Below are 25182 nucleotides of genomic sequence, written 5' to 3' on the forward strand. Positions count from 1 at the left end.
TGATCAAGGCTTTAATAATCAAATATTAAGATACATTAAATTTTTTGTTATTCAAATTTTTGTTTTTTTGTCATATATTTTCATTGCATCTGTTAAGTTAATATGTTACCTGAATTTTCAAAAGTCTGACAAAGTTGTAATTGATTTACAAGTAAAACTACTTATCAAAATTTTCATAAAGGTTTGTTTTAAAATACCAAATATTGGGAAGAACTTCACATAGCAGAAACATACAGAGTACACACTGACGTTCTGATACGGGATTTCATATCAATAAGTTAGGAAAGTAAACTGATATTGAGTGGGATATTGTAGGAGTTAAGATAGTTGAAAGTTTGTGTATGTGTTTGTAGAGGCGAAGGCCATTGAAAAATATGGAAAAACAAAGCAGATCTTCCCAGAAGAACAATACTCTCCTTCCTTTGTATATTCTTACCTAATGGTTTGTTCCATATTCACAGAATGTAGAAGATGAAGAGTTAGAAGAATTGATGCAGCATGCTTATGAAATGACAGCTGACCTTGATTTCCATGACGACGGCTACATCGAGTTAGTGCTAAGAATTCTGGGACTGATGTGTGACAATCAACACAATGGCCTACAGGACTACCTACGAGAACAGCCCGACAATATCAAGTCTGTGAACCTGGTAGCTGAGACGACCCGCTTCCTCAACATTCTGTACTCCAATATCAATGACAGATCCATGGCACTCATAGTCCAACTTTTTGATACCTTAGTGGAATTTACCTCTGTAAGTTGGATTTCTTGCGCACAAGACTTGACATACCATCAATGTATTTATGCCGCATGAGCCTAATGCTTCATTTCTGATTCAAAGCAGGGTGGTGTGCTTAGCTATTACAGGATAGTGAAGTTGTATTTGGTTTCATTTCAAATTCATACTAGAATATATTGGTAGGGTTATTACTAGGCCTGGGTTTATTGACAGTTAAATGCAATATTTCCAACCATTCAGCTTTCTTCTATACATATATATAATTCTCACTTAGAATGTGTGCTTTGTTTCTTTAATAAATATTGTTATTTCTGTTTCTAGGGAAACCAGCAGAACCAGGCGGTAGTGTTTGATAACAAGATTTGTGATTATATCAACCACATTTTACGTGTGGGCGTGTTCAAGGGCTGCAAGGAAAAGGATGTGAGTAGGCACACCTCTACACTTACCTTCAATCAAGTCTAATACAAAATAATACCAGAAGATTGGAGTTTATTATTTGTGTAATGTATTTGGGACAGTGAGGGTAACAATCAGTTTTTTGGAAACATGTTAATCTTTAACACAAATAGTGATTGAAAGAGGGTCAAAGCACCAGGTCATGTATAATTTCATAGAATTCTTGATATATAACTTTCTGATTTCTTTCCATTTGTTTAGGTCTATATCTTGAAGAAGTCAATTGCGACTTTGATCAAATCGCTCAGTGAGGAGAATCCACCTGATGCGGATGAAGACAATCCCATTGCAACTCTCGCCAAGGTAAACTAGTTATATATAGTGTGGATGTGGATACATTTCCATACGATTTATGTATTACTACGTTATAACAGCAAAGTTTGGGAAAATGTACTCTAATTATAAAATCAATATTGGGAAGGGGGGACACAACGTCCCAGAATGTAGAGAATTGTAGCAATTATCCAGACAAATCTGCCGTGGATACAGATGTATACACGAAGTCTTGGCAAAAATTGAGGTAATATATGCGTAAAAACGGTGAGCCCAACACAGAGATTCATTCAATGGTCCGATTTATTGGAGGAGCGTTGTTTACAAGTAGCTCTCTCCAATAATCGTACCATTGAATGAATTTCGGTGTTGGGCTCACAATTTTTACGCATTTGATTATAAAACATCTGTTTATTATCACCTAAAGGAATTTTTAGTTCTAAAGTGATAGAAGCTGAAAGGAATTTTACGGTTTGCTTGTAGTTGTTGACAAAATAATAGTAAGAATTAGTATACATTAATTTAATTGTGCTGTGACGTTGATAATCATTATCAATGATTTACTTACTAGAAACCTGTGAATCCACGGGATGCGGTGAGATTTGCTATTATATGCTAGTTGCCTCCCCTTGCATGGATGTAGTGTAAATCAAAGTGTTGATATAATTATCCAAATGTATAGTCCAATATGAATTAAGATAATGATATCTGTTTGAAAGAATCATTCCTTCTTTACCCAAATTGAATTTATCACTGATTCATGTTATAAGATAAGATCACGAAGAAATTAATTAATGAATAAGAGGTTTATCTTGCCTTAATTGCCTATATTCAAACTGTCAATCATAAAATATCACAATAAATGCATGTGGTGATCTCATGTATTGTTTTGTTTATTTAGAAATTCACCCATTTTCTCATCCCCACAAAATTGTCTTTATTGAAGCAGTGTTTTGACTACAGGATATTGTTGATTTTATGGTTGCACAATTGACAAAATGCTTTGTGCTGTTTTGCTATTTTTGTCAGTGATATACTTGCTAGACATTCAAAGACATGCTAGTTATCTCCCCTTACCCTGGTGTAGTGATTGTTTTAGCAGTCTAGATACATTCTATTATATGTATAACCATTTACCTACAACCTTTGTTGATGTTTTCTACGAAGAGGAACGTCTGATTCGTTATCTTGAGTGAATAACTACGAAATATGATGCATGTTAAATTATTTAACATTAATTAAGAAAATTATGCAATTCACATACATGTATCCCTTATATCTTGATGCTTGTAAAGCTGACTTGAAAAGGTTGTTGTTGTAGTTGCTAGAAATTCTGTATCGCATACCGTCTTGTTACGATTGTCTTCTGAGTCAGGGATGTATTACCCCACTCAGCATGTTTTCAATTACCCCAGATTTAAATGGCCGACATTGGTAAAAGTCATGCTCATTACTCAATTCATTAACTCCATTAGCGAACATATGTATATTTATTGAGATGAACAGATAGATAAAGGTTTATAGACCAGTTTAAATTATTTTTATGTCCCCGCCATGAAATTGGGGGGGGGGGGGGGGGGGGTATATATATATAGTGTTACTTAATTTTACCCATGTCCGTCCAGTCCCTTCCTGCTCAGTACCGAGCACTTGTTAGGTTATCTTCTTATTATGGCAGCATTGGTAGATCAGAGGGTTGGTGTGGTGAGGGTCAGGTATCAAGATTTTGAATGTTCTTTCTACTCGACATTATAATTTATGGTATTAGAATTGGGCCTATGTTTTAAAAAAAGAAAATGTTGACTGCTTGGTATCCTTGCCATAATGGCTACCAGCTTAAATTTTGTAAAAATAAGATCAGGGAAAGAATACAATATATTTAATGGGAAATCGTTTCAGGATCATGATGATAAAAAGAAGGTAAGTCGTTTTAAGGGACAGTAATAAGTATTTAGTACCTGTAGTAATATTTACCAGGGTTAGTACATCACTATAGTCTTTATAGCCTAGGTCTACATCTGACAGTCAGACTATGAAGGAAAACACCCAAACCTCAGCTATTACTATAGTCTTAGCCTAGGTCTACATCTGACAGTCAGACGATGAAGGAAAACTCCCAAACTAGCTACCAACACTAATATCTTCGTACTATATCATCCCCCTCCCCCTCCTCCCCATCATGTAAATGTTACATTTGTCTATATGTCACATAGCAACCTCATCAGTTGATCTACTTCCATCAATTTCAGTTTTAATTTAACAACGGAAATTAAAGCCGTTTCCATATGTTCATCATACACTCATGTTAGAAAGCTTTTTAAAAAAATCATTGCGTTATGAGACGGAAGTCCCTCGTAGTTTTTAACCCAAATATCCAGTAGGAATTATCAGTATTTATTATTATATATATGACCCCCAAATTAATCCAATTGAAAAAATGACTTGAAATTTGGGTCTTGTATATATCAGTGGAAATGTAGTACCAGTCACTAATACAGGCAGTATTGAAACCTTCAAAATGTAATACTTAATGTTGATAGCATTTAGGAAGTGTGCATTAATCTATTTATATATGCATATTTTACATGTTTAGTCAGTTGGGTACCACATACATCAAGAAAAGTTTAAGATTCTATGTATCCCATAATTTTATTTACTGGAAGAAAATTAGTGTTATGTTATTTACTTGATCATGATGTCACAATATTATTATTACAGACATATATGTGATATGCCATTTATGACCCAATTTCACTTTTGCATGTTTCAGTATTTCACCAAAGTTTTCCAGTTGTCTATGTTTAATGATCCCCATATAAATCATAGATGCATGAAAAATTATGCTGTATCTATATACAAATGTATCAGAGACATTTTAGTTTTTCAAGAAACTTGTCAGAAAAAATAGTTTTGCACTAGTGTTGAAAGTTCATACAAACTGTATGGTAACAATAAGTTGCATTGTGATTTTCAATTTCTTTAATTGAATGAGTTGTATTTTAAAAATAACCCTTATATTGCATTTCTTTACAGAAGTTTGGTATGTCTTAACATATTGAGCATATTATGATGGCAAAATAATAAGGAGCAACATTTTAGAAATTTGAAAGTAAATTATTATTGAGAAATATATCACATTGTATGAGAGTTCAAAGAGATTACAACAAGGGAGGTAATTGTGTTGAGTAAAGGTTTAACTTGGATACCCTTCATTTTAGTTGGACAACCCTAAAACCAGTTACACAACACAGATGGTAAGATCTGTAGATGAAGACTTGTGCCTGTAGCTGCACACCATAGCTGGCAATAGAGACATCATTACTACTCTCGAGAACTGACAGAAACAGTGCCCATTTGTTCAAAACTATTGTCATGCAAGAGAAAAATAACATTGTACAACTTGCACTAAAATTTGAAAAAAGGACGATGTTTTTGAGAATTTTACAAATTTTAAATAATGGCAAATATGGAGAAAAAAATCATGGGACAATTTGAAAGGTCAAAAGAAAGCATGTGTATTTTTTAATTTTTGAATTGGGAATAATGATAATGTGAGCATGAGCAACTCTTTGAACATCTGGGCCCTATTTCTGGTCATTGGGGTTTTGATTAGTCCTGTGTTCCTAACAATGGTATATACTTCATCTTCATAAAGTACGATATATAAAAAATGTAATAATTCTGATGTTCTGAAATTTTTTGGTTTAGAATTTGCAAAAAAAAAAAAAACCCCAAAAAAACAAAATCTATTTTGTTTTGTGATTTATAAGAGATGCAAATACAAAATACCATGGTCATCACGAAGGAATAGAAGGTCATTAATCATGCCAGAAGTATATCTTTATATTACTATATATGTATATGAAGCAGTCATACTAATAACACATAGGCTTATGTTTTTATGTGCAGGCTGATCCGGATTTACTAAAAGTGTTGCAATCACGGCCATCGTGTATGGTAAAGGTTTTACTAACATTGCATGGTGTTAAAACCTTTTTTTGTTTTGTTTATTGATGTAACTTTTTAATCTTTTTTTATTTTTTTATTTATGAAGAAAAAGTACAACTATTTGTTTTCTTTCATGTAAATTTGTTGTGGAAGCATGATATGTGTATGCTATAAATACTGTTTATTTGTAATGCTGGTGTTATGTTTGGTATGCCTATTATTTATGCATGTTAAAGTGTGATTGCCAGCGTTTTAGTCGGAATCCACATAAGCGTGGTCAGGTCAACCCTAATTCTGTAAAAACTCTGTCTGTAATGAGAAAAAACACCCATACAAGGATACTTTTTTTTCCCACTTTCCAATAACATAAATCAAACATCTAATATTATGACTAATCAAGGTAACCAAGCTTTTACTTCTCAAGAATTTTTTTCTCTTTATTTCTTCCAAATCTTTTTTTCACAATATTTTTTTTTTTGCCAATTTACCCTCAAACTTGACACATATATTTCTTCAAAATGAGATTTGACCTTAATCTTCATATACCGATATATTTTTTAAAATATCATTTTTGTGTTTCTTGCTAAAAGCAGGTCCAATATAGGTATCACTATATGTCAGTGTTAGTGGTGTCTGTTTGCACAAAGGTTTCCATGTGATAACTCGAAAAGTTCCCTTGAGCTGACCAAGCTCAAACCAGGTTCAGATCTTTCTTTCTAAAAGTGCTTGCTTGGGATTGCTGTTCTGGTCGAAGGTCAAGGTCATTGTTACTACAGAAATAAACAAAGAAAAAATGTCCTTGTTATAACTCAAGTTCATTTAGGCCTTTTACTTACCACAAGTGCTTTCATTGGATTGTTTTTTACTGGTCCAAAGGTCAAGGTCGCTGTTACTATAAATACAAAATCTGTTTCTGTGCAGTTACTCCAATTTTCTTGGGCCAATCAAACTCAACTCAAAGCTTCTTTAGTCTTTACTGTTAAGGCCTACTCTGTTTTACTGAATTTCAAGCATACTTGAGTAATGCTGGTCTTGCTTGTGGAAATGAAATTGGGCATTTCAAAAGATGGATCCAGAAATATAACTTACAGTTCTTGCTTATTTTTAACATTAATTTTTGAACTGAGAAACATATCTATTTCTTCGTAATCACCCAGCTTCCTATGCAGGAAACGCATCCAATATTATGGAATTCTTATTCAGACCAGTTTATCAGTTTTTTCCAAAAGCGTTAGACTTTTTTTAGATGTTGTTGCTTTTAAAATATTACTTCTGGTTGTATAAGCAGGAAATGGGACGGAACTTTTTCAAAATGTTGAAAAGATTTTGTTTTGGAGCCAGGAAGTAGGATATCAATCATCACAAAACATGGTTTTCCAGCATAGTTCACAGTTGTTTTGTTATTTTTGATGCTTGAATTTTACAAAAGCAATATTGAAGTTAAGATTTTAACTTCAATAAAGCTTTTCTAATGGAATAAAAATCTTCTGTTTTATTTTCTTTGTTTCTGATTTAGGGCATAACCTTGGAATAAACATCCTCTACAGACCTGTTGAAATACAATGATTTGTATTTCAAAAATATGTGCCTATTTATTTTATTCTATGCCTTAGAATGAACTGTGCATGAACCAGCTTGCAAAAAGATAACTAATTGGTCCACAATTTGTTATGTTTTAGGGAATAACTTATAAGTACTCCTCTGTAGTAGCCAGATCAAAACAGGTATTTTCCTGGTTGTGTTTTACCCTACCTGGATGAAACCTGACCTTAACTCCCGAGTTCTTTTCATCAGACTGTGGTGAAAATATTAACAAATCTAACTTGTGTGCTTGTTTGAATTTTGAAATCGAAAGGAAAGATTGCCCTTTGCAAAAATGTGTGAAATTTAATAGAAAATAAATATAACTTTATTATAAATGCAAATTTTATTAGTGAAATATGCATCTGTACATATATTTGAAATATATGAATACTTGAAATAAAGTTAATATGTGGATATCTAAATATATATCAAAATCAAGTAAAATATATGATCTATTTGAAACAATTTAAACATTCCATTTTATTTGTTTGAATAGAAGTAATACAAATTTATCAAACTGACAAAATAACACAAATGCTGCTGATAAGTCAGAGACTTTCTCTGATTCGCAAGGCAACTGTATCCAAAACTAAATTCTGACCTAAGCAATCTACAATTTTCAAACATCTCAATTAATGATTCATTTATTAGCAATGATAATTTCTAAAAAAAAAAAAAAATTATTATTCAGGAATTGGTTCAAAAACAGAGATAGGAAATTCTAAGCAACCAGAAAAAAACACAGCTGACATAGTCTGCACTGTCATTAAAGTGATATTCTTGCTCTCACTCCACTTTTAACTTATCACCATGCTTTCATTATTTTACATGTCTGTAATCCTTTCTTGCACATTGTTTTCATTGCAGCTGACAGATGTGATGTAGAATATGTTTAAATCACTTTATATAATCCATTTGGTACATGCAGTAAAAATAAATTTAACGGTCTAGTTTTTGACATACATGTTCCAGCACCTGAAAATGTATTTCAATTTGAAGTCAGTTAGCAAATGGATTTCATCGACTGATAAAGCACCATAGGGCAAGCTACATATTGCATGTATCTCTATTTATGTCCGAAAGTAAAAAAAAAATCTTATAATTGGTATTCAAGGATCAATTTAAAATTGAATTATATTTTATTATATAGATACACGATTGAGAAAAAGGATTCATAAAAAAAAAATTGTTGGAAGAACTGTACATATATTTAATTACAGAATTTTGGACAGAGTACTTGACATTTGTACTAATCTGATATGCTTGTTTTCCTCTACAGGAAGTGATGGAGTACCTGGATACAGACACACTAGCCAATACAATGACGGAGGCCTACAAACAGATACAGGTATGGAGGGGGCGGAGAAACTGTTAATGTGACGCAAGGAAGAAATAAGAGGGGCGGGGCTGGTGACAGAGAAACAGTAAATGTGATGCAAGGAAGAAATAAGAGGGGCGGGGCTGGGGGCGGAGAAACAGTAAATGTGTTGCAAGGAAGAAATAAGAGGGGCGGGGCTATGTATTAATATGGATGATTAGCGAGGCATACAGTGCCGAGTGACAGTGGAAGAACGGGTAAAATGTATGGATATGGAAACTTCTGTGTCTTCTCTAGTTAGAAATAATGGGACAAAGAAGTAGATCATTGGCAAAGCAGAAAATGAAAAATGGGGGGGGGGGGGGGGACAAAATAGCAAATAAGAATTGGCAGGTAAGGAATGATGAATGAAAGAACAAAGAAGTTTAGATCATTGGCAAGACAGAAAATTAAAGGGCGGTAAGACAAACTAGCAAATAAGAATTATGCAGGTTAGAAATGATAAATGATAGGACAAAGAAGTTTAGAAAAGGCTGAAAATTAAAGGTGTGGCGGGACAAACTAGCAAATAAGAATTATGCAGGTTAGAAATGATGATTCGGCGGTCAAAGTATTGTATATTTGATAGCAAGGCAGAGATATAATGGAAGGGGTGGGACAAAGCTTACAGAAGACCAGTGGGAGATGGTGGATGTAAAAATCTCGATGGTGTCTTAACATTACTTGATAGGACAACATATGCCTACTCATATATGCATATCATTCTTTTGTAACTTTCACACAAACTAAAAAAAAAAAAAAATCTGACAGTTTTAACATCCACTGTTGCATCGTGTTAGTCACTTTGCAAAATAATACTTTGATATAGTGAGCATATATATAGCCAGCATTATATAGGCCAGCAGTTGCAATATAACTTGTTTGTCCATGTATCCAGTACTGTAATATTCATCTGTGCCAGTCCATGAATAATATAATATGGGTCTGTACCGTAGACAAGGATATATCTCGACCAAAGTGTAAGATTGTGGCTGGTCAGCACGAGACTAGCCGACGGTTGAGATATCCCTGTCCATGTATAATTATTTTTCTCACATATTTTACTTTAAAAAGTAACAAATTTGAGGGTGTTAAAATAAAGTGAATCTTTTTCATTGTGCCATAATGAAAATGTGCATCGAAATTGATGACGTTATCAGTATGCGATTTGGGTATGCTACATAAAATGAAGTTAGTCTATGGTGAGTGTCGTCATAGAGAGATTGATTTATTCTATCCCTAGCAACCACGTGATCATCCTGTAAATTATGTGAGAAAAAGAATAGTTAGTCAGGTTTGTAACTAATGTATATTTATAATAAACTGTTGAGAAATTTACAATTCCGTGGTGATCTTTACTAATAAGTCATTATAGCCGTAGTTCATCAGTCTAAGACGCAGCAAGTAGCTTTAATTTTAGTTGAAATGTAAATTAAACATCTTACTTAATTGTGACACAATTGCCACACCATACCACTGAATTCAAGGGTTGTAGGTGAAAATGAAATCATTTCATGAAAATAAATGTGGTATTGAAATTAAGATTTTAAAGCTTTTTTAAGTGAACATGTCCATAAAGGTTGTAGTACTAATACACATTATATCTACACAGTAAGTGTAGAGGTAATAAAAACTTGTCTCGGGGGGGGAAAGCAACTGTCGTCTATTAACTTGTGATAATAGCACATTGTGTCACTGTGTCTTCTCAGTGTTCAAATGGAAAGCTCACCTTGGTTGTTTGTGTTTCTCTCTTATGCAGAAAGCATGTCAGGCCGCGAGTAAAGAGGTAACGGTTTGCATACTAACTCATTCGGTACAAACACACACACACACATGTATATACAAGGTCTTCACAATCAGTAATTGACCCTCAACATATCTCGCTGGACAAAGCATGGCGGTACCCCAAATCAGATCCGGAAATCATCCATTAAATACATTTTGTATCAGAAGTCTTGATAATAATATACCTCTGTGAAATAAAGGATATCTTTAATATTTCTTAATTATTCAATATTTTTTGGGGGAAATATATTTTTTTAACATTTACCAGTTGCCAAGATATTAATTTTCGGATTTGTCTCGCAGTACATGATAGACCTTAAGTAACCAATGAAAAAGAGGGGATACCAGAGCAACAATGCAAATTTTCCACCAAAAATATTCCTTGTAAAGTTCAAATTTAAAGGCCATAATTTTCTACATTTTCGACCATTCACTTGTCCATGCTTTGTACAGAGATGAAAGATGTTACCATTTGAACATCTTATTATTAACATCGCTTACTAATTTCTAAAAACGATCTCCTATGGGCTAATTTTAGCCTACCTAATTACATATTTAAACAGTTTCCTTATAAGAGCGTGCTTCTGAATATACTATTTCGTTTGCTACCAACCGATGTACTTTTAAATTGTTTATGATTTGTGTGTATTGCCTGTCATTTATTACCCGAAGAATTACATAGATTAGATTGCCATTTTGATATAAGACATTACCACATTACGAGCATGCTTACGTACGATTGACTCAATATTCATTCCTGCCTCAATTTGAGGCAGGAATGAATATTGTAATCTTTAATTTACTAGTATTGAATTTGGTTTCTTAAAATGTTATTAAATTATCATTAGAAATTAAAGTCTCAAAAGTCAGTTTTATTGCATTTATTTGATATCATCCCACAATAAGAATTAACCTAGAGAGAATATACTTTGCTTGTATGTATAAATAATGAATTTTCGTCGGCAACTTCATTCCTCTTCAAAATATGAAATTTGATCAAAATGATTTTTATATGGTTTTGAACATCTGGTGCCATTACTGTATTTCTCAAGATTTGAAAATGTCTTCAATATGTCCTCTTCTCAATTTTTTTGAATTTTTCAAAATACTACATTTAAATATTTTGAATTTTTCTTAAAAGAAATTCACAAAAATTTCCGGATGAATATTTTGTGGCGTTCTTTTGAAAAAAACAGTCATAAAGAAATCCCCTTGACAATTTTATTTCATTAATGAAACATTAACAAGAAAGGAAAATCTTGATGGAACACTGATGCCAGATCTGACATATGTATAAGGGTTTCATGTGTGTACATATAGTTTGATACTCCGGAGCTTACAGAACTGGTAAGATTAAATGTGTGAGTGTGCTTGCATGGAGGCCTAAAACCAAATATGTACAGTATACTATGTTGTCAGAAATATTGACCATGACTAAAGGCAGCATGTGTTATTATCTTGTTAGACAGACCATAAGAACAGTGTGTGATGATTATATTGTATAGATATGTATGGTTACATATATCTGTCTGCTGAAAACATTTATTTGAAAATCATATTTTGCCTTTGAACGGATATTTGTTTGATGTTTTTTTATAGATATTGATACAGATATTTTTCCAGTGAATGTTTTTATATTCGTATGTTTTATACATGAAATTAGTTTTATAAAACAATTATATCTCCCCTTCCTAGTACAAGTACAGAAGGCAACATATCAATAACTATTTTTCGGCATGCAAGGGAGATAATCCTATTTTTGATTGCTGCATGTAGCTAATTGAGGGGGATATTTACTTTAATAAGCATGGTGCTGATTTTAAAATATACCAGAATACATCAATTGCATGTACATGTATATGAAACAGCATGCAATTTAATATGGGATTGAGAACTTGTTTTGCTAACGTGGCATGTTTCTAAAGGTTCGTGGAATGTGGCATTGCTACCTTTATTTAAACTTCTTCAATAGAAGCGCAAGACATCGGGTCATGATATTATTGCCTGTAATGGTACCGCATGTGTAGTCATTAACAAAATTCAGAAACTATTACATGCTTAGCCTATTTCTAAACTATTTTCGTCAGCTGATCATAACTCAAGCTCTAGATAGTAGATACATTCAATATCTGGAGATGTACGTTCTTCAAGTTTTAAGATGCATCAAGAGTGAATTGATCCAATGAATTTAGATTGTGTAGAGAGGATAATGCAGATATCCCTGTGTGAAAAACATTAATTAACAAATTATTATTATTAACACTTTGTTTTCTTGAATGAGTCCTTTAAGTAATTATTTATAATTTTTAACATATTCATTCGATTGTCAATTCTTCAAATGTGAAATAAGTACTTTATTTTCAATTGAAATCAGAAAAGGAAATATTTTTTTCTCTCTCGAAATTCTCAGGTCATCCTTAAAAAATCAGTACAGTAGTAGTTCATAGTGTTGATCTGTTTTTATACATCCTGACCGACAGCCAAAGTCTGTCCAGGTTTTTATCGCTGTAAACAATTGCATGGTTCTAATTACCATAAACTTGCATTACGAATATTTGAATTATAATATATCAGCATCATTATAGAGGTAGCCGAGTGCTATTTAGACGAAAATGCCTCCTTACTGTTTGAAAGCTATCTTTACACTGATGTCTCATCGCCAAATCACTCGGTCATTTGTATTTTTTACGTTTTTGTTTTTGCTCATTAATGATGACACAAAATGACTTAAACCTTAAAATTCTTATTTTTACAGAGAAACAGTCCTGATTTTGAAGACATCAAGATACTGGTTACGGATACCGGATTTGCATACTTCCACATACTCTGTCGCAAAATGGACTTAGATGAAAAGTTACAAACAAGCTGTAATTATCAATTTTGAAGAATATTTGACAAATATATATCCATTATTATGGTTTGAACCTTTTCCACGATATAGTTGACTTGTAACGGATCAATTTCAGGCATTATTCATTTCATCACAAAACGATAATCATGCGCACAGTATTACAGACTGTTAAATGGCTGATCATGAGCCATATGTATCAGAATATTTGCCAAAACATCATCATCAAGTTCTACATCTGGTTAGTTTTGTTGATATTGGTCCATGATTAAAGGTCAAAGGTCGCACTTGATGAAGGGGTGTTGGTATATCTATGTGAACCCTGTTTATTATTTCTGTCAGCATTTATCCGGACACCAGAACAAGAAGAAGCATGGATGTATTTTAGTGAGAACACGCTATCCATAGAAATCTTAAAGGAAGATGTTCTACAGAAGATATACTACAGGGTCAAGGACAAGGTAGGTTAAGGTCAAACATATTAAACCAAGGTCATAGGTTCTAAAACATGATCTCCATTCGCAATCTTTATTGCAATCACAATTTAAACTACACACAAGGTATTCCAAGGTCTACCTTATAGGGGCAAGGTCATATCTTTTGAACAAGAACCAGTATTCCATGTGCACAATCTTTGATCAGATCATAAGCCACAAATGACTAAGCCAGCCATACAGTTCAAGTAATTTCTAAACAATTTAGATCATATCTATGAATTTTCCTTTGGAAATTGTTAATGAATTAATCAATAAGAAGGTTTACCTTAAAGGGTCAAGGTCATATCTTTTGAACAAGAGCAAGTATTTCCAATAACAATCTTTGATCAGATCATAGTCACAAATGAATACGGTATGCCAGCCATACACTGTCAGTAATTACACACACAAGAACAATTGAGATCATATCTATGAATTTTCCTTTGGAAATTGTTGATAAAAAGATCAATAAGAACGAAGACATAAAGCAGGATACCTGAGGTATGCACGTCTTGTTTACAGAAAGTGCTACGTAATGAGATCAAAGAGAAGTTTAAGTATGAAGTAGACCGCACCTCCCCTAGCAATAAGCTGCGTGATTTCATGGACTGGGCTAGTGATGTAATCCAGGACATCAAGTACCAGAGAAAAGTATACTCAAACAGTGCTGGTAGGCTCCTTGTTAATCTGTGGTAAGTATACATGCAGAATGTTCCTTTTCTAGACAGCCCCTGCTTCCCCAAACTGTTAACATGTCCAAGTAAATTTGATGTTCAAGGACTTGTCTCTGCTAAGAAGATTTTCGACATGCATCAACCAATGACTAGAACCTAACAACACAAGAATTCCAGATGCGCAAATTGGTGCGATTTTTCCCCAGAATGATGAAAATATCTGTCGAAAATAAATGTTCTTCAAAATAAAGTGTCTTAATGGAAACATCATATTTCTTCCCTATAGAAAACATCAGACATTTTAAAAAATACCACGACATCACAGGAACTCCTTTGAATTTTATACAAAATTAATAATGTTTCAGGCTGCCGATGAACTACATTGTTCTGCTTCTCAGTGTTATAATCTCCGTCGTTATACTGGTTGTTTGGAGGGATCCAAAAACATCAACAGGGGAGTCGGACACGCTCACGTAAGTAATGGCTAAGAATCTCTTGATTATACCCCACCCAACGAATTGGCGGGGATATACAAATGGGTTTCGTCCGTCCGTCCATCTAGATTCGTTTTCCGCACGATATATATTGAAGGAATGGAATGATTGGATTTTGATGAAACTTGCTTGGTAGACTTACTTTGTTTTATAAACCTCTCGTTCAAGTTTGATTATCGTCAGAATATTATAGAACCTCTAGTTCAAGTTTGATTATCGATATTCTGTGCATATTAAATGCTTACTCCTATACGTATATGAGGTCTTATTCCACCTGATTACATTGGTGGATATTGCGACCTCATATCCCCTCAGCGTGTTTTTCTTGTAGCTGCCAGCGCCCTGATTCTAGGGCGCGACGAAAAAGTGTCATAAACCATTTAAAACGATAATTCATGTTAACAAATATGTTTACGCTTACTTGTTGATGAAGTATCAATCCATTTATGCACAAACTGTTGATGGACATCTCTTAAATATAATTATATCCACAATAATTCACTTGCAACCTACTGTGTTAAATATTGGGTCACTGAAACAACTTTGCTGTTCCGGTTATTATAAAATACGGAATGCAAATAAAACGGAAAACGTAGCGTAATATTTTCACAGCGTTTCGTTTGTTTCGTCTATTTCAACTCCATATTTGGATAAACCGGAAATAACCTCGAGAGGTCACAATCAAAACAAGTATGGCGGTATATACAAATGGGACCTACGCTTAAACGACAAAAGAGGCTAATAATCACTGATCTTGGATATAGATATGGACACACGTTGTGTGACTTTGTGTATTTATGATAGATAAATAGAATAAGGTAGGTCAGATCATATGAAATGTGAGTAAAGATAACTTTTAAACGACTTTAATTAGGTGGGTCACAGCAACAGGTTTTATGCGCGGTGGTGATTAGAGGTTACATGACAGCCTGTCAAAAGTTTCCTGTCGTGTAAACCTCTAATATTATTGGAGTAATTAAATGCTGTGATCTGATTGGCTGATTGCTTTCCGAACGATATCTTTTGACATAATGATCAGCTTTTGATGAAAATTGCTTGGTAGACTCATGACTTAAGTCCCTAGCTCAAGTTCGATTATTGCAACATTTAATGCTTCTTATGCTATTTCATGTGATTCATGTTTTTATGCATGTTGCCACTTTAATTTCATGGAATATACAATATTTGCAAGGGCGGGGGATCTTGACGACTATGTCCTTGTTCAAGTCTAAATTTTACGGTTGGTTGGTTGGCACAGTGGTAACACGTTTGCCTTTCACCCATGTGCCTGGGGTTCAATTCCCCGATTGAACATGAAAAGGTATGGGGTCACCTGCCTGACCATGTGAGTTTTCCCCGGTGTACTCTGGTTTCCTCCCACAAAAACACCTCGCGCTTAAATCCAAGCCAACAAGCATGATCTTAAATTAAATGATACAGCATCCAATGGGTTTTTTTGTCTTTTTTTTTGGTGGAAAATTTAAGTGTTGTGAGAATTATTAACCCCTAAAAGTTCTTACTTTTAGTCACATACCAGGTAGATACATGCAGTTTGGGACCGCTTTATTAACTAATTATGCAAAACATGCAATATATGTCAACATTTAATGGAAGGCAAGCAACAGGGAACAAAGTCACTACCTCTCATGAATGGTAAATTGTTAACATGAGGAATAATGCTACAGAGCCAGCGTAGTGTCATTAGTATATTATGTAGTTAACGATAGAGGTGTACTACGAATATAGAGAATTGGCTCCCTATAGAGTTCTATGAAAATGGACGTGGAGCCTTTGAATAGTATACCAAAGCTTAGATAAATTTATGTTTTTAAATCTTAGTGCGATATCAAATTTTTAAGTTTTAAGCTTAAACGAATTATGGCATCCATAATGTAACGGAACTTCTATATATCTATATATAGGCATACTTATCATTTAGCAGCAATGTATCGCTAAAATAAGATCTCCGCTAAAGAAGAAAAGTCAAAAGTAGGTCCTAAGCTAATTTAGCACATCTCCAAAACAAACAACATACATTACATCACTTTCCACTTTGAAATCTGGAAAATTGTGTACCTCAATCAGTGGGGCCGTGGTGGCCGAGTGGTTAAGGTGTCGCAACACTTATCACTCGCCCTCCACCTCTGGGTTGCGAGCTCAAAACCTACGTGGGGCAGTTGCCAGGTTCTGACTGTAGGCCGGTGGTTTTTCTCCGGGTACTCTGGCTTTCCTCCACTTCCAAACCTGGCAATAACTTAATGTATTTTAAAATTTTAACTATAAACATTTGTTTCATGTTGTTGACGATTTCTAACGAAACGTTTTGTCTTTGACAGGGCTATTCCTGAGCTGAGTATAGACAATTACTACGTGTTCCTGTATATAATGGGAGGGATACACAGCTTTTTGTGTTTCCTCATATACGTCACGTTTCTCATCTCCAACAGTCCAACGTTCCCGCCGTGGAATATGTTCCTTCGATTAATGTAAGATCATATTTATATACCAGTAATTTGAAGTAAAATTTGATTTGAACATGTCTTTCATTGGCTTATTTATTATACTTGTCAAGTGATGTCACATTTTATTCTATTTTGATCTATAAGTTGTTAGGTCAATATGTTATGTAGTACACTGATTAAATACATGTATACCCACAAGTATACAAAAACTAAATGTTTTAATCGACACTTATGATTTGATCGTGTTTTAAAGTAAAACCACCATAACCCTTATTTGACTATGTACTTGGCTTATTTGAATGCAGAGGAAGGAACAATGATGATGATATGGAGTTCAGATCCTGGCACGAGAAAAAAATGGATTCACATTTGGAGGTCAAAATCTACAGCTTCAAGTCATTGTATTACCTGGTAAGTAATGTAGTAATTTACTGGTTCTGTATGATATAGATATCTACACAAAATTTCTGAAATATTTATAGAGTGTATAGACTGAAGCCTCGGTACACGTATCTGATTTGAATCACGTACATTTGTTTTTTGTGGTTGCTATAATGAATACCACTGATATATATTGATGTTCATGTGCGACTTAAAACGCAGAAAATGAAATACCAAAAATCACAATAGGGCCGTTAAAATCTTGATTTCCCTGCATAAAGGTCCAGTACAATATATATTAGTGTAAAGTGTTATAGATATTAAGCTTCATATTTGTTGCACAATGGAAATTTACACATGATGTTAGTTTAACACAATAACAACTTTAAAGGTCACCGAAATGATAATGTATATACCATTAGATTTGACTCGGCAAATCAGAATCTTTACAATCCCAGTGAAATGCTGTATTCTCTTCACTATGTATATATTCTATATCCTAAATTCCCAAGCACATGCCTCAGTTGAATTATAGTGAAGGGATAGTAAGTATTTTTACTATTTACCTGGAAAGATAATTTGTCAACACGTTGACCTTGCAATGCTTACTTCACAAGTTCCACAGTACTTGAAACATTATGTTTCAGTGTTTCCTGGCATTCTCGATACTTGGGATAGTGTTCCACGGTTACTTTTTTGCGTTCCACCTTCTCCATATCGCAGAACTCAACCAACTGCTAAAGCGGGTCATACTAGCTGTCACAACGAATGGTAATATCGATTAATAGTATTTTTGACAATAAAGAAAATGTTTTATTTGTACGAGCTGTCACAACGAATGGTAATATCGATTAATAGTATTTTTGACAATAAAGAAAATGTTTTATTTGTACGAGATCTTTGAGAAATTCCTTATGTAATCTTATGCTTAGTATACTGTAAAGTGCATATTTTCGCGCGTTGAAGTTTTCACTTAGTCAGCTTCCAAACTGATCGCGGTGTGGATATTTTCACGCTGTCAGTCATGATGAAAATATATTTTCGCGCTGCGATGTCAGTGGGCATGTACGTAAAGCAAGATCCTTCATCCAAAAGAAGAAGCGTTGCTTATAGAATTAATATTAGTCTTTTTACAACCTTTGAGTAATTCAATAGTAACTTTTCAATACAAAAATTATTCATATTGCTATATTTTAAAATTGGGAAAAAAGAAAAAACGGAACTGCTCAATATTGAAACTGCATATTGGTAAGCTATATTTTACCTGCTGGATGTGTTACTACAGGGAAGTCTTTGTTGATGGTAACTCTCCTTGGTCTGGCTATACTGTTTATCTACTCATTGGTGGCGTTCGCCCTCCTACGAGAGAAGTACTTCCTGGAAGGGAACGGACGACACTGTAGGACGGTGGGCCAGTGTTTCATCTCCATGATTCATCATGGTTTGGTCGACAGCCCCTACACGGTGTGTAAATAAAACATATTAACATATTGAATACTGTCTGAAAACAATGTATGTTCAATACCTGAAATAATAATTATTTTTTATTTGTGGACTTTTGCATTGTTTCTTTTTCTTGTGTTATGTATTCTTATTTCTTCCACTGACATGGTTTTCGACATGTTTCTGGAAAACCGGACGGGATTCAACTGAAACGAATGTTTGCATATGACTAGCGTTGCGCAATAGTATTTTCGTTTTTTAGTCAGTCATCGGACTGGTCAGCCGGACGGAGGCCTGATTGGTCGAAATTTAGAAATTATCAGATTTTTGTTTTATAAAATTTGGTAAACAAATGTAATGTGACAGTATAACACTACAATTACGATATGATATTGACTACTTGATTTACAACTGCGAGGGTCGGTTGGGGGACATACGTTACGGTGCCCGTTACAATTAGTACTTGTTAGTTTCAAACTTGGTAATTGAATACATGTTTGTTTAATCTTGTGTTATTGTTGACGAGTTTCAAACTTCATATTAAAATAAATGTTTGTAGAATTCTAAATGTTCAGTAACAACTTTATCCAAATATGTTTTCGCATAGCCATAACATCCTATTTGATGAGTATATGGTATTACGTCCTGGGATACCTGTTGTCCATGCATGAAGTTAATAGCCAAAGCTTTTCATGTTTACAGACCATAGAGGCTGAAATGAACAACTCTAATTACACTGATGTGCTGATGTTGACCGTCTTTGATGTGACGTTCTTCATACTCATCACTACCATCGGCCTCAACATCATATTCGGTATCATCGTGGATACCTTCTCCCAGCTCAGAGATTCAAAGGTATGCTTTCTATATATTCTTCTCGATGATGTATCGGTTCTTGGCAGGGGAGGCCTGTACTTCAGTAAGGTTCATGGTGTATCTTATCAGCTTTCTGTCCGTACATCTTTGAAAGGTGTGTCTGGGGCAAATCTGTAAAAAAAAATCTGGTTAAAATGTTGAATAGAAAAACTTTCCACGAAAATTGTGAAAAATAAGTTTTATTTTCTTTCCCTTGAAAGTATCAAATATCCCTACGAGGAAAGTAGCAAAAAAATAATAATAATTAACCTTTGAAAAAGCAGTAACAAGCATCTGACTAATAGTGGCTCTGGTTTCTATTTATATGCAGCAGATATGTAATTGTACACCATATGATAAGGGGGCCGTTGAACATAATTTGATTAGATAACATTAACAGTTGTTAACTTCCGATGTTAAAACTTGATTTGGTGTCTAACCATTGATCTTTATTGATGTGTTGTATACTTGTAGTGGGAAATTGACAAAGACATGCTGAACAACTGCTTCATCTGCAGTCGCGAGAGTTACGACTTTGAGAGACAGGGTGGTGTAAGTAAACAACTTGAAGTATTTCATTCAAAAGTTAATTCCTTTACTTTTTGTAAATAATTTAATTGAGTGTATTTTTGCTTGATAATTTTTGAAAAAAAAATCTCGTTGACTTTTTGTCTACATGAACTATTGTTTTGACCCACTTTTTTCTTGATAGGGTTTTGAGAAACATGTGAAGGAAGAACACAACCAATGGGCATACTTGTTCTTCTTTATACACCTGGACGAAACACGACCCAATGACTACTCAGCTCTGGAACTATACGTCTTTAAAATGGTGAGTTGTCACATCCGTACTTACATGTGGAAACACGAATTCATAGAGTAGCGCGACAATTTATTCAAAGTCCTCTTGAATGTAGTAGAATTGCTAAGGATGAAATCTATAAGAGATATGTATTCTAATATTTGCTTTGATAGAACTATAGAACTAACGTTAACAGCTTGACTTATGACTCATTCCATTGAAATTGCATTAAGAATATTGACTTTTCAGCAAAAAAGTGGGTTTTGTGATTTTCCTTCAGGATTTCTCATTGAGAGCATTTGAAGGATGAAACAGCTGCATTGTTCAGATTTTTCACATAGTTTTATCTTTTGATTTGCCCAAACAGCTACAGACTGCCAAGTATGACTTTTTCCCACTAAACCGTGCCCTCAGTCTTCAGAATGAGGAAGACACAAACGAGAGAAAACTGGAACAACTGCGAATCTCTGTCGAGTATATGGTGAACAAAATGAAAGAGGAGGTAAGCTTTTAACTATTTATATATCATGTTATAGAAATAAACTTGCGAACTGGTGTGGAACATACATTTTGATTTGTGTTAATGGATAAAGACAACTTAATATGCAAACATTTTCGCGTTATTATACTTAAATACTGTGATAAGGTATTGTCATTCAATCTTCTATTTCAAAAATCATCTGTTATACTGTTCATATTTTCAGGAGGCAGCAAGAGAGCGAGAGAAGGAGAAGAGGAGACAGTTAGCCTGGGAACAACAGCACCGGAAGTCTTAATCCTTACAGACCAAACAGGTCTTACTGGCCATACTATAGAAGTTGTCCTTTGTTCCTTTCTTACTTTGTTTTGTAAACAAATGACAATATGTTCCACATTGTCTTACTGACTTGTGACAATCCTTGACAAGTATATTTGTGATATTTTCTTTGACTGCATATGTGATATTTTCTGTGTCTAAATAATGTTAAATTATTCTCCTAATCACGTCTTAAGACACAAACACAGGAAAGATATGTTACAACAGACAGAAAACAATGGATATTGACTCTATGAAAATAGAATTGGCTGTTTCACATTAGTTCTACTGTTGTTGAAAGAAAACAGAAAAAGGAATAAATTTTCCGTAATATTTTGGATTTGGTTTAATTTTAGTTGACCAATACCTTGAAACATGAGATCTGAATGTCAGAATTTGTTGTTTTGAATATCTAAGGTGGCATGAATCGGTTCTTTTCATGATAAAGGTTAAAGGTAAAGTATTGTAAAAGGTACAGTAAAAATATTTCAGTACAAAGAATATGAAAAAGAAATCCAATATCCAAATGTACAATTTAGAAATAGACATAGTGAAAAAAAATACTAATTTGTGCCAAATGAGTTCATATAAATGTAATCTATTTTAGTATTTGATTTATAAATGTATAGTTTAAATTGATTGAGCTAGTATTAATGAGCTGAATTCTATATTTTTTGTTGCCCTATCAGATTACATAATGGCAGTTCGTGTTTGTGTTATATATAGTTAACAAACTCTTATACATATATATTTAAAGCCTAGATCATAGTTATGTAGTAATATACGTAAGTATAATATATTGTAGTTACAGGTAGATACAGTGTTTCTTTCGTTCAACCATGTATCGAAATTAGCTTTAATCTTCGAGTTCATTGATTTTAAAGAGAAACCTTCAAATATTGTGAAACTATTATTTTACGTGTGTATTTTTAATCCCCGAATATGTATGTTCGCGAATTAGTAAAATGTTGATAACCATGACATGGAATTATGAGTTTACTTTGTGGAGGACATTAATCCACGAAATCAGGTATCCTCCAAATTGTATGTTTAGAAAACCATTTACGAAAATATATTCATTTTACAGTAATACTTACAATTAGTTATATATTTATTTCTGCTCAAATTAGCTGGATAAAAGTGATTACGATATACATTGCAGTATTAAAACACAAGAATGCACCAACACCATATAAATTGATTGTAGCCTGATAACAACTTCGATTTTCTATGACAATTCAAAAATGAAGTTATGCAAGCTATTTAACTAAATTCTCTGTCTGATTTGACCACATATAAGCTATTTAACTAAATTCTCTGATTTGACCACATATTTAATACATGATATAGAGTGAGCATTTCGCTCTTAATAAAAACAACATCATAGATATTATTCAAACTGATAGTAACTCATCCCTTAGACTCCCTAAGGGAACTTAATATTTACCATGGCAACTCACAATGGAAAGTATTGACAGATTACCTGCTATTCAACATCAGTCTCTTGTGTGACCTATTTATAAACAATTCACCACACTTACAAAACAAGCGATATTTTGCTTTCACTATTACTTTATGACAATGCGTTTATCAACAAAATGTCTATTTTTATATTATTCCAATGTTACCAACTTACCATTGGACATTGCTGTTTATATAGCTATAGTAATATTTATATGACTTATCTATTTAATTATTGCTGATGAATGGTACAATCAGGATATATATTGTGCAATTATGTCCACAAATGTTTGGATTATTTTGACTGTGATTTATTGTTATCTATATTTAAGAACCGTTGGATATTTATTTCTTATTGTTGTATCTGTCGACAGGCATGCCTATTGTTTTAATGTGTTTACATTCTTTAAATGTTAGTGAAATTTTGTTCGTTATGTTTTCAGAACGTGACATTAAACAACAATATTGTAAACTTGTACTAATACATCTGTAAACTAGACTATAATTTTAAAAATAACAGTTCGAACTCAATACAGTATATGAATTTATATATTGTTATAAAATAAGTGGCAAAAGAACATCAACACAAATACTCTTCGGTCATGACAATAAAACACCGACCTACATATAATATACTGTAAAACCCACCAAACAATGGTAAAACGTTAAGAAGATGCGCCTTTATAAGGAAACCTTGAAAACTATAAAGGACACGACCACGTGACGTGTGCTGGAGAGGTAATGTATGAAGATCCACCGACGATATCCGCCATGTAAATCTAGGTCAACTCAAGGAAATGTCACGTTCTCAAAGCGAAGTTCGAGGTTGTGAAAAGGAATTCGCAGGCATTCTGGAATAATGCCTCGTCTTTAATTTATTTGATTTTAAAAACATTATTTATATATTTAAAGATTTGTATATGCATGCATCTTAATGTTATGATTGGTTAGTGGTCGACTCCAGCCAGAGGATATGTACCTTGTTATTGACTATTCGTTGTCTCCAATTTATGTATTTATTGAAAGAAATATTATGGAGGGAACTATATGAATGGAATTGTGTATACTAGTGTAAGTTCTGACCCCCGATGTATAATTGTGTTGCTTAGATTAACAATTTAATTATTGTAAGGTTGTGATGAGCCCTACACAGAAGCTCCAAATGTTCATATTATTATTATATATATCGTGGCAAGAACCATTTTAAAACTTCGTATCGTATTTGAGACCAATTTTCTTCATGTGTAATGAAACAGGATACTACTTAATCAAAACGGCCACTAATGTATCTCAAACTTGTATACTTTTTGTACAACAGACTGCTTCTTACCTTTTATGTGCGTAAAATGTTCAGTGTATGTTATAGATGATTTTGAACATTTTTGATTTCTTGTTACTATTTTTGTGTCTATTGAAATATCTAGTCTACTTTCTTTAGTTATTCTACACCTAACTCAAAATGATATATTGACCCCCCCTCCCAAACAATCTCCTGTTCCAAATGTTGCAATCCCTTGTACCGCTCACAATTTTGTGTTATGTCATTAGCATTTACTAAAAAGATTAGCTGATTGTAGGTTTTTAGATGTTACATATGCAGAACCAAGGATAAATATTTTATTTGATTCTCGGACATATCAGCATTATCTAAATTGTAGACAGTTTTTAACCATTCCGCTAATGCCATTTGTACACTAATGCTGTACTACTTGAGGAATGCGAACATCTATTACAACATAAACTTAAATGATAACACGTAACAATTTCATAGTAATATTGTACAACAATGTTATCTTACCGACATATAATATGTTTATGGCGTTATGAACTGGCTCGCCAACGAACAGTGATCAAATAGCTGAGAATAGCCTTCCAAAATCAATGTCCGATATGGTGTTTAAGTGAAAAGATCTTATAGTTAGACGGTATCTTATGGTTTAAAATAGGTTTTAATTATTTTCACCTCTAAAAATGATTTTGAAATGTCTTTCATGTTCTAAGGTAAGTATAATATCGGGTGGTCCTAGCTTTTTCTGATTTTGTCCGGTAATGACGAGATTTAGTTCCATCCGATGAAATCGCATCATTTGGCGACTCGGAAAATGAGGGTAAAATACAAAGCATAATTTCCTATACTACATTTTAGTTACAAATGTTGTATACCGATGTATTTCTCTCGGAGTCTGAGAGCTACTCTTCTTTAAACACAATGGTTTTATAGTAAATGTTTAATGTACATTGTAGAAAGTGTTCGTAATATATTTATAAATGTCAATGTGTTTGTTAAGCCTATTTGTCAAGGACTCTGTGCCTTTTTTCAAATAAAATCTACCATGACTCCTTA

At 33.5% G+C, this 25182-nt stretch overlaps 1 protein-coding gene across 21 annotated transcripts in view; it reads left to right on the forward strand.

Annotated features, from left to right (window-relative positions):
• The window catches only part of LOC117342976 (inositol 1,4,5-trisphosphate receptor type 2-like), a 141615-nt gene extending 116433 nt beyond the window's left edge, over nucleotides 1–25182 (forward strand). For 12 of the 21 annotated variants that reach the window (XM_033905290.1, XM_033905287.1, XM_033905286.1 and 9 more), the window contains 20 exons: nucleotides 462–755; nucleotides 1062–1163; nucleotides 1401–1502; nucleotides 2044–2067; nucleotides 5382–5429; nucleotides 8284–8352; nucleotides 10121–10147; nucleotides 12902–13013; nucleotides 13337–13455; nucleotides 13993–14162; nucleotides 14510–14617; nucleotides 16975–17124; nucleotides 17406–17511; nucleotides 18129–18252; nucleotides 18767–18945; nucleotides 19627–19779; nucleotides 20254–20331; nucleotides 20492–20611; nucleotides 20949–21083; nucleotides 21286–25182. In XM_033905290.1, coding sequence (XP_033761181.1) covers nucleotides 462–755; nucleotides 1062–1163; nucleotides 1401–1502; nucleotides 2044–2067; nucleotides 5382–5429; nucleotides 8284–8352; nucleotides 10121–10147; nucleotides 12902–13013; nucleotides 13337–13455; nucleotides 13993–14162; nucleotides 14510–14617; nucleotides 16975–17124; nucleotides 17406–17511; nucleotides 18129–18252; nucleotides 18767–18945; nucleotides 19627–19779; nucleotides 20254–20331; nucleotides 20492–20611; nucleotides 20949–21083; nucleotides 21286–21357 — 2292 coding nt within the window. In that variant the 3' untranslated portion in view covers nucleotides 21358–25182. Of the gene's footprint in view, nucleotides 1–461; nucleotides 756–1061; nucleotides 1164–1400; nucleotides 1503–2043; nucleotides 2068–3371; nucleotides 3393–4690; nucleotides 4727–5381; nucleotides 5430–7099; nucleotides 7145–8283; nucleotides 8353–10120; nucleotides 10148–12901; nucleotides 13014–13336; nucleotides 13456–13992; nucleotides 14163–14509; nucleotides 14618–16974; nucleotides 17125–17405; nucleotides 17512–18128; nucleotides 18253–18766; nucleotides 18946–19626; nucleotides 19780–20253; nucleotides 20332–20491; nucleotides 20612–20948; nucleotides 21084–21285 lie in introns of all 21 variants that reach the window. The other 9 variants (XM_033905289.1, XM_033905291.1, XM_033905300.1 and 6 more) reach the window with 9 other exon arrangements.

This window comes from Pecten maximus, chromosome 14 (assembly GCF_902652985.1).
Source record: "Pecten maximus chromosome 14, xPecMax1.1, whole genome shotgun sequence".
NCBI classification, from domain to species: Eukaryota; Metazoa; Mollusca; class Bivalvia; order Pectinida; family Pectinidae; genus Pecten; species Pecten maximus.